The following is a 9,880-nucleotide window of genomic DNA, read 5'->3' as shown; positions in this document are numbered from 1 at the left end:
GAAATATTTAGTTTATAAACTATGACATTTATAAATGTATGAATCATATGGTGAAAAACTGACTTTGAAAAATAAATCTGTTCTTTTTTACTTATAAAAGTCTAAATAAAACAAAAATATTGGTGGTAATTATTAACTGTAACTTTACAAACAGCACCTCACAGTTCACATCAACCGACACTGTTTTTAATTTGACATTAAGCAGTTTGTTTTATAATTTGATCATTTTAAAAAACTGAAATAATCTACATTATTTGTTGTTTTTCTTTACCTGCTGAAACAACTGCGCGTTGCTCATTTGGCCTCCAGAACCGGACATGGCCAAAAAGCGGAGCGATAACAAAACCTAACAGAAAATACTAAATTATTTATGATATTAGGAATAAAATTAAATCTTATAAGCGAGACACAGCTGTTAATTGCAGCTGGAAATCACCGTTTAACGCGAAAAATACCAAAAACAAGAAATCTTCGTCGAAATTAATGACTTCCTGTTTACTTTTTCTTCTTCGTTGGTTAATTTGATCAAAGAGCAGCAGCGCCCCCTGCTGCAGAACACAGTGTAATAACATGAAATTTTATTTCCAACAAAATCATTCATTTAAAATTTTTATTTAAAAATATTTATTCAAAAATAACAAAACACATAAATACGCGACATTCTTATATTAAATAGAAAACTATTATTTTCTACTAATGTTTATATTAGGCCTAAAGTCATATCCGTTAACACTGCTGGACTAAGAGAACCAAAACTAAAACTGATGGTCTGGTTTTAAGTTATATATTCACCATAAATAATCCAAAAAAGTTTTAGTTTTAAAAAATTGTATTGATATTTATTACAATTACTGTTATTAAAAAAGTTTGTATTTTTTAAATTGGTAACGTATGTGGGGAACGTCACTATCGTTTTGAAAAATACAGAATTGATTACAATGATCATTTTTATTCATGAAATAAAAGGTTCAAGTATTTTAATTAGTCCACATGTCAGACAGTTGTTTCTCTGTTTATATGAGTCCTAATGTTGTTATAAAGTCTACAACAGAATGGTTTCTCCACACCGTGAACGCAGCAGGTTGGTAAAATGTTTTAGAGGTATCTGTGAGGTCTTTAGTGGTCTGTAGGGGTCTGTAGAGGTCTGGTGGTCTCAGCTGGGCTCCTTAGGTTTAGAGAAGGAGCCCAGCTGTTTGGTGTTGACATCCCTCAGCTGCTCCAGCTGCCTCTGGCCTCGCCTGTACAGATACTCGATGTGCATCACGTCCGACTTCTTGATACGAGAGTTCTCCCTGAACTCGTCACGGATTCGGGGGACGAAGCCCGGCTTGTCCTTCCCGGCTCGCAGGAACTGGCGGTACAGAGCCAGGACCTGCTTCTGCAGCCGGCTGTGCCGCGACATCGAAGAATGTGATCAGAGGACAGGTCCTGATGGAGACATGACGTCAGCAGGAGCTGCTCCCAGCTGCAGCAGATGTTTCAGAACGTCACCATGAAACGTTTTCCTGCAGGAAAAACACAAAACAAGTTGAGACGACGGCACAAAAACATACACAAGCTCTGTAGAAAAAGTCCTGATGTGGTCCTCGTGTACATTTACTTCCAAGCAAACAGATTTTCTTCTAATTGTTTAAAGTGTTTATTTTGTCAAAAGTTCTCCAGACTTTCTGAAGAACTTTAAGTGTTTTTATTTAAACTTTAGCTGCAGTGTCTGTCATTTTGTTTGGTTTGGCTTTGACAAGGACAAAACATATTTAAAATTCTATATTTCATTTATAAAAAAAAAGACCAAAAAATAATGTATTTTAACAAACAGAAAATACTCCTTACAACAACAAGGTGAACCATAACAGCATCATTCAGATTATATTAAGATTACAAGATAATCTGATTATTATGGAAGAGCATTGCATTCACCTAATTAAAAAAATGACTCCTGATCTCATTATTATGAGATAAGATGTCATAATTATGAGACCCTGATCTCGTAATTGTGTAATTATGACATCTTTTCTCATAACTGTGAGATCAAGAGTCCTAATTTTTTTTTATTTGGTGAATGCAATGCTCTTCCATAGATTATATCTAAATACTGTATAAAGAAATAACTGGTCTGGTGGTCCTAGAACTTTTGTGATGAAAATAAATGTTACAGTAAGACACAACCAGTGCATAAAATATGAACAAAACAACCAAAGATGGATACCTCACCTGTACCACAGATGTTTCCTGATTCAAAGCAGTTTTATCAAGTCAAACCATTTATTTAAGTCACTTTAACAAAGAAACAACTCTTAAATAGCAAATATTAACGTAAAACTATGTTCTATAAGCGGCAGCGTGACCTTAGCTCAGAGCGCAGCAGCGAAGCGGACATGAAAACTACAAAACACGTGACTTCCGGTAAAACGCAACAAGATAAAATATTCATTCAGAAATCATAACACCACGAAATATTTTTTAAGTTTAGACGAAGGATTTTACCACTGTTCAAATATTATATATTATTTTATGAAATAAATAAAAATTAAATTAAAAAAATCAATACCGGAAATGGATTTGCGTTCACTTCCGTTTTGACTTTCCGTCAAAAACAAAAATCGGATTTTATTAAAATAAACAAACCCAGGTACGTTTGTGGTTCATGTTGATGAAACTTTTCTAAATAAATGTTAAATGTTTCAAATCGACAGATTATTTATAAACTTGAAATATTTTTCTGTTTTTATTTCGATAAAGTTAGCTTCCTGTTAGCTAGCGGTTAGCTTTCCTGTTAGCAAGCTGTGAAGTAACGGAGGACTGTTTTTACCAGGATGGTAAAATAAAAAGTAAAATCTAAACTAAAAGATAGTAGAAGATGTTTTAAAATATGATCAACAAACAGATTTTATGTTTCATCTCAAATATCTGATAACAGAACTTAGTTAGTTGTACTAAATTAAACTAAAACATAAAATAATCTGCTGTAATGTTTAACATTATATATGTATCAGTTTGTTTTGTGGTTCCACCTGCTTAATATTTACCAGGTGAGTTGTGTTTGTTCAAACGCTGCAGTCATAGGTCCATGCACTTTACACATGATTAATAAATAAGTAACTACGTCTTAATAAACTCATAAAGTGTTGACATTGGTTAGTAATATTTTAGAGTGATCAATTTTTTAATGTTAAAACAGAAGTTTTGAAAGGTTCGGTAAGGTGCGTCTGTTCTCCTGCAGACATGAAGGTGACGGCGGAGGAGCAGCGGCAGGTGGAGGAGCAGGTGGAGAGGCTGCTGAGCGGCCAGGGCTCAGAGGTGGGCGTCTGCGACGTGGGCCTGGAGCTGAGCAAGCCCGCCGCTCTGAGGAAGAACGTCACCTACATCGTCTGCGGCGTCATCTTCAACGACAAGGTGAGCCCACGCCGAGCCGGGAACGGCTGGTGGGTCGGTCCTCGAGTGATGGTGTGAGTCGTCTGTCCGCTGCAGGAGGAGGTGCTGATGGTGCAGGAGGCCAAGCAGGACTGCTACAAGCAGTGGTACCTCCCTGCAGGGAGGGTGGAGGTGGGGGAGAGCCTGGAGGAGGCGCTGAGGAGGGAGGTGAGGAACAAACGCGCCTCTGTTGTTGGTTTGACACTTTGTGAACTTCCTGTGAGAACCGCTGCGTTGTGCGAACCGCAGGTGAAGGAGGAGGCGGGGCTGGACTGCGAGCCAATCACACTGCTGCTCATCCAGGAGCAGGGACCTCAGTGGATCCGCTTCATCTTCACAGCCAGGGTGACAGGTCAGAGGTCGCAGGTGTTGTGGTTAGGGGGCGGAGCCTGAAGGTGTGTCTCACAGGCGTTTCCCCCTCCACCAGGAGGAAGTTTGAAGACCCTGTCGGCAGCAGATCAGGAGTCTCTTCAGGCCTCCTGGTGGGACAGAGAGTCCTCCCTCCCCCTCAGAGGACGGGACATCCTTCGTCTCATGGAATACGGACTCAAGTAGGACGATGAGCTTGTGTTTGTGTGTAGCAGGTAAATTAGTGTGTGTTTGTAAAACGTTAGAATAAAAACACAGAAGAAGAGAAAAGCTCCTAAAACTTCTAAAACACATAAAATGATTCCTGAGCAGAGGACAGGTTCAGCTCTGACTGTGCTGCCTTCAGGTACCATAGGAATCCCTGGCATCCTGTCACTCTCCCTCTGGACCTGAGCTGCCGTCATGTGATCCAGAGGCTGGTCCTGGTGTTTGTCGGCGCCACAGAGCAGATCTGGGTCCTGCTGGTGCGAGGTAAGACTCTGGCCCCGTCCCAGTACCCACCTTCCCACCGTCCCACCCTCGTTCATGTTGAAGGGTTTGAGTGAGCAGTGTGTCCCACATTCTCCTCATCTGCCCTTAGCCCTGCCCATTTATGGTACTATCTCCGCCCTCCCGTGAAGTCTGCATATTTGCGGACTTCAGTGAAGTGTATTACCCACAATTCATTGCTGCATGTGACGTCTGGAATTAAAATGCAGACCGCAGAAGAAGAAAATCAAAATTCATGGAAGGGTGGAAAAACTAATATAGGCCATTTTTCATTTGATAAATGATAAAAGGGAATTTATTATTACGTATAAAATAGTTTGTAGCCCTGAGGATTACAGAAATGTGGTTGAAAATTTCCCAGTTTAATCAAAAATGATTTAGATTCAACTCAAATCCCGTGATTGCATCAAATAATTATCAATGGCTTAAATTATGTAGACAAAAAAATGTAATAATCTAATTTTCTGTCTTTGTTCTGGTGCCATGTTGGATGTCGCAGTTACGACGCAGWGGCGCAGGTTGATGATGTAATGTGTACCGTCCCAGTTCTCAGTTGTTTTGCACACTTGTAACCTTCGCACTCCAACACTATGTGCACTTCGACTGAATCCACACGTCACAGAGGGCAGTAGGGTGGCACTCTGACTCTTCATCTAAAATTTATTTTGGTGGAAACGTCTGCTTCCTGTCCCACAGTCCCGCTGCCCCACCTCCCCACTGCGGCGGCGCTGAAGACGCACGCCGTGACCTGGGCGGCCAACATGGTGGCGCAGGAGGCCGTGCCGTCGTCCTACCCGGACCACGAGGTCAACACGCTGGGCGTGTTCAGCGTGCAGCACAACGGGCGGCAGCACGGCAGGACAGACGGCGTGTGCCTCAACACCCTGGTGGCGCTGGTGCCGGACCGCGTGGGGCGCGACGAGGACGGGCTGAAGGTGGAGCGGCCGGCGGCGGCGGCGACACCTCCCCCCGTGGAGAACCCGCGGTATATCTGGGTGGAGGTGCAGAAACCAGAGCTGAGAGGGAAACTGCTGGAGATGAGCAGAAACTCCTCCCTGGTCCCAATCCACAGCCTGTACTGAAGTTACAGGACTCTTATTGTGAAAGGAGCTAAAGAACTTCCTGCTCAGGTCAAACTGGACCCTGATTTTATCTCTCTGAGCTGAGCTGTTGGAATCAGCACGAGTCGCTTTAAAAGATGAGTTTAAAAGTTTTCTGAGTTAAAAACCAACCAGTTCACAGAATCAAACAGGTTAGTTTTTAACTGGTTTACACGTTTATAACTGGTTTACACGTTTATAACTGGTTTACACGTTTATCACCAGTTAGTGAAACATGAACACGTTCCTGTGGGAACATGACAGCTTTTAACAACAAGTTCACGATTTTACAGCTTTAAAAGGTTTTATCTGAAACCTTCAATAATAAAATACAATTTAATCAAAGAAAACAAGCCTCAACTTTAGAACCTTCAGTATATTTATTTATAACACAAGAAGATTTTAGTCATTTTAATAAAAAACAAGTCAGAGGGATTATTTTGCTAACTGGAGAATCATCAAGTATTTAAAGTAAAGTTCATTACAGCAACACAACTTCCACAGACTTTTTTCTCAGAACTCTGAGATTAAAGTCAGAATTCTGAGATTAAAGTCAGAATTCTGAGAWWAAAGTCAGAATTCTGAGATTAAAGTCAGAATTCTGAGATTAAAGTCTGAACTCTGAGATTAAAGTCAGAATTCCTGTTTTTATTTTTTCAGTGGCCCTAATCCTTTTCCATACAACTTCAGATTAAATATAAAAAAGATGAATTAAATATAAAAAAGAGAAAAAATAAGATTTAATCATGTTTACAGATGCAGATTTGAAGTTATTTTTTATGTCTTGCATGAATTAACACGCATGTTGCACTTTATTTAAACACTTCATTCTGATTGGACCGGAGCTGTAAACACAATACTGATGAGAATATTAAAGAAATAAAATAAACTATTTATAACTTTATTAAACTCCTGATCCAGTCTGTTTTTATTTTTAACTTTTTTCTTTCGGACTTTAATTTTTCTCTCAGTTTCAGTTTTTGTTTCTGAACTTTTTTTAAAATCAAACTCTGACCTTTGACCTGAGTCAGACAGAAAAAAGACATGTTGATGATTTAAAGTTTAATCATGATCTTTAGTCTCTCGGTCAGTTTGTGTTTCTGAAAACAAACAAAAATTTAATAAATTTCTCTGATGTTTTAAAAACCACAGCTGATGATAAATAACCACCAGAGGACTCACTGTAGAGAGAACAGCTGAAAGCTAAAAGATGCTAAAACTGGTTAAAAATAACACAGAAAGACAAAAAACAGCCGAACGAGCCGAACGTTTTTAAAGAACAGCTAAAAACCAACAAAGTCTGCAGAAGTTAGATTATAAAAAACAAATCAAAGCAGGAAGTGCTGACTCAGCTTTTCAATAAATCACAGAACTCCCAGTTTATTTGTCCAACACTCGTTTTATTTCTTTAAAATCAGCAGCTCCCCTCTGATTGGCTCATGTCTGATCAGCTGACGTCTCCATCTTCACCTTGCTGACGAAGTTGTCGTTGAGGGTCTTCAGGTGTTTGTTCCGGTTCTCCAGGCGGACTAGCCACTCCTGCCTCAGCCTGAAAACACACACAGAGTCGGGTCGGGACGGGTCAGAGCTGTGATGGCCACGCCCACTTTTAGCTCACGTTAAAGCAGGTTTCATGTTGATTAGCCGTGGCGGCCATCTTGTATCACATTTTCTTCGCTCGGAGTCGTTCATGAAGTGAAGTTCTACTCGTTTATTTTTTTTTACAGAAACCTAACTTTCAGTGGCTCTAAGAGAAGTTGTGCTGAGTCGGGCTGTGGTGGTTCTGTGTCTATGGCAAGCCAGGAGGGACACAAATACAGCTTTTTTAGCACGTGGCCAGCTAATAAAATATTGTCCATTTTTCGATAGAAATATCTAAAGCAAACGATAGAAAAGAAAACACTGTAGGTATTTTCCTGGATCTTTCAAAAGCATTTGATGCTGTAAATCATGTCATTCTGTTAAAAACAACTTTCACGTTATGTTTTACGAAACAAATCATTACTTTGGTTCAGGAGTTATCTTTCAGACCGGTATCAAACTGTAAACTATAATGGGGTAGAATCCCAACCTCTTCCCCTTCAGTGCGGCGTACCACAGGGTTCCATTTTGGGTCCCTTGTTGTTTTTATTATATGTTAATGACCTCTCTTTCAAAAATTTTATTTGCTGATGATACAAGTGTGTTTTATTCTCATAAAAACCCAGAAATTTTAATAAAGGTCATTAATGAAGAACTTGACAAGTTATCCACTTGGTTTAAGTCAAATAAATTGCCACTTAACATAAAAAATATATTTTTTGGTATTGAGTCTAATATGTTTAAATCTACAATGAAATACAAATTGATAATATTTTGATTATCAGTGTTAAATCCACTCGTTTCCTTGGTGTTATAATAGATGATTCTTTATGCTGGAAACCTCATATTAGTGCTGTAAGTACAAAAGTAGCCAGAGTGGTTGGAATATTAGAGAAAATACGGCATCTGATTAATAAAAAAGTTGCAACTATGTTGTATTATACCATGTTGTACCCATATATAAATTACTATAATATTGCTTGGGCTAGTACCATCCAACCAAACTGGAATCTGTTTTTCGACTTCAGAAGCGAGCTTTAAGAATAATATTTGTGTAAATCGTAGACTTCCCTCTCAGGCAAATATTCTTAGTGTTTACCAAGTGAATCAACTTCAAATTGCTTTATTTGTTTATAGTTCTATAAAAAAGTTACTTCCCCAGCGTTTTTGTAACATTTTTACTTTTAATAACGAATTTTATCAGTATTCAACTAATTGTCTTATTAGACCTCCTTACTGTGGTACAACTCAGACACAGTTTAGTGTTTTATACAGAGGCTCAGATGTGGAACAGTCAGGATCTCTTATGGACGTTTAAGAGATTTTTAAGTGAAGAATCAGATTGTTACTCTTTAGTTGTTCTGGTTTCCCTTATGGGTTTGATTACTGAAAGTAATTTTTTTCTTTATTTTCTGTTTATATAGTGTTTTATTTTTTTGTAATGTATGGATTTTTTAAATTTATGTAATTTTTGTTATTTCTTTTTCGGAGATTGCTGCTTGTTAAGCCCCTTGAGGGTTTTTTTTGGGGGGCAATTCTCCTTCACATCTGTTTTTTTTTTTTTTTTTTTGGTAATATATATGACACTACTATTTTTTTATTTTATTTTATTCTTCTCTTTTTATTTCATGATTTTTTTATTGTGAAATAAAATTGAAAAAAAAAAACATGTAAAAAACACTGTTTTCTCAGTCAGGACTCTAAAATACGACACCCTGACTCATAAAACGGTGTATTAAAAGTTGTAAAGGCGGCGTATTTGTGTCGCTCCTGGCTTGCCGTACGTGTCTGACTGTACTGGGGTCAGGAGGATTAGCAGCAGCTAAAAGAACAAATGGAATAATCCGGAAACGCCACAGGAAGGTGAGGAAGAGGAGGGCGAGGACAGCTGACGGCGAGCGTCAGGTTTCACACACAAACACTCCCGACGAGTGTTTCTGTGTCTCTGTGAGGACTCGTTAACATACTGACCCGGACCCCCAGGATGACCTTTGACCCCTCGGCATGACGCACACCCTTTGATCTCTGTTGGTCAACACGTGTCTGCGTAAACAACCGATTCAAAAGTAAACAAACAAAAAGTTTGGTCAAACTTCATCTGATAAAATCAGAGAAAAGATCATGTTTGATCTGATGAGATGATTTTATGCCTTTAGTGTTGGAATTGTTTTGTTGCAGCAGAGATAAAAATAAAGACCAAACTGAATAAAAATTAAAAACAGGAAATAAATCAAAATAAAACAAAATAAGCAGCAAACAGCTGAAAACTATGGAAGCACAATTCTGCCACTCAAAATAAATAATTTGTCTAATGATATGTTACAATTATGAGATTCAAAGTCATAATTTAGACTTTGAATCTCATAATTGTGACTTGAATCTCATAATTGTGACTTGAATCTCATAATTGTGACTTGAAACTCATAATTGTGACATACCATTAGACAGTTTTTTATTTTGAGTTGCGGAGTTGTGTTTCCGTAGAAACAACCTGTTTAAACCAACGAGGAGAAAGTCTGATGTGTGTCAGGACGAGGTCAGGGCAGGTGGACCCACATCTCCTCATCAGTAATGAGGACGTAGTTCCGGTCGGTCCTGGTGAAGAAAGAAGTCAGAGCTCTGGGTGTTCCGGTCCGTCTTTGTTCCATCACAGAACCAGACCCTGGATCCAAACAGCTGTTACAGACCCGACTCGACATCAGTCCTTCTTCTCCAGCAGCCTGACTCACCGGAGGACCCGGGACCTGCAGGTCCGGACCAGAATAAGTTCTAAAAGCGTTCCCGGCTGGACCCGAGCTGCCTGCCGCCTTCCATCACTCATCGCTCGCAGATTATCACCTCACCTCCCCGCAGCACATTCTTCCAGCCTCTGGCCGGTCACACGTATCACACACAATTATCAGTTCCTAGAGTCGGGTTTAGAACCGGGT

At 39.3% G+C, this 9,880-nt stretch overlaps 3 protein-coding genes across 3 annotated transcripts in view; 2 read left to right on the top strand and 1 right to left on the bottom strand.

Moving 5' to 3' along the window:
• Positions 1-929: 929 nt before the first annotated feature.
• On the bottom strand, positions 930-2,382 carry sdhaf1 (succinate dehydrogenase complex assembly factor 1). The gene is made up of 2 exons (XM_014022784.1): positions 2,212-2,382; positions 930-1,505 (listed from the first exon to the last, which is right to left on the bottom strand). The coding sequence occupies exon 2, from the start codon at positions 1,400-1,402 to the stop codon at positions 1,154-1,156; it is 249 nt and encodes an 82-aa protein (XP_013878238.1). The 5' UTR covers positions 1,403-1,505; positions 2,212-2,382; the 3' UTR covers positions 930-1,153.
• A 425-nt stretch (positions 2,383-2,807) lies between these two features.
• LOC106527791 (leucine-rich repeat-containing protein 2) overlaps positions 2,808-9,880 on the top strand; it is a 20,499-nt gene continuing 13,426 nt past the window's right edge. The window contains exons 1-6 of the mRNA XM_014022780.1: positions 2,808-3,029; positions 3,221-3,393; positions 3,469-3,579; positions 3,661-3,763; positions 3,839-3,962; positions 4,127-4,251. Coding sequence (XP_013878234.1) covers positions 3,223-3,393; positions 3,469-3,579; positions 3,661-3,763; positions 3,839-3,962; positions 4,127-4,251 — 634 coding nt within the window. The 5' untranslated portion in view covers positions 2,808-3,029; positions 3,221-3,222. The remainder of the gene's footprint in view (positions 3,030-3,220; positions 3,394-3,468; positions 3,580-3,660; positions 3,764-3,838; positions 3,963-4,126; positions 4,252-9,880) is intronic.
• On the top strand, positions 4,929-5,927 carry LOC106527794 (8-oxo-dGDP phosphatase NUDT18; the record flags this gene model as incomplete). Its single annotated transcript, XM_014022782.1, is given in 1 exon segment — positions 4,929-5,927. A coding segment is annotated over 1 exon segment (321 nt). The 3' UTR covers positions 5,352-5,927.

The sequence above is a fragment of the Austrofundulus limnaeus genome, unplaced genomic scaffold, assembly GCF_001266775.1.
Source record: "Austrofundulus limnaeus strain Quisiro unplaced genomic scaffold, Austrofundulus_limnaeus-1.0 Scaffold343, whole genome shotgun sequence".
Taxonomy (NCBI): domain Eukaryota; kingdom Metazoa; phylum Chordata; class Actinopteri; order Cyprinodontiformes; family Rivulidae; genus Austrofundulus; species Austrofundulus limnaeus.
Note: the sequence above shows the minus strand (reverse complement) of the source record. Positions and strands in the feature narration are given on the sequence as shown.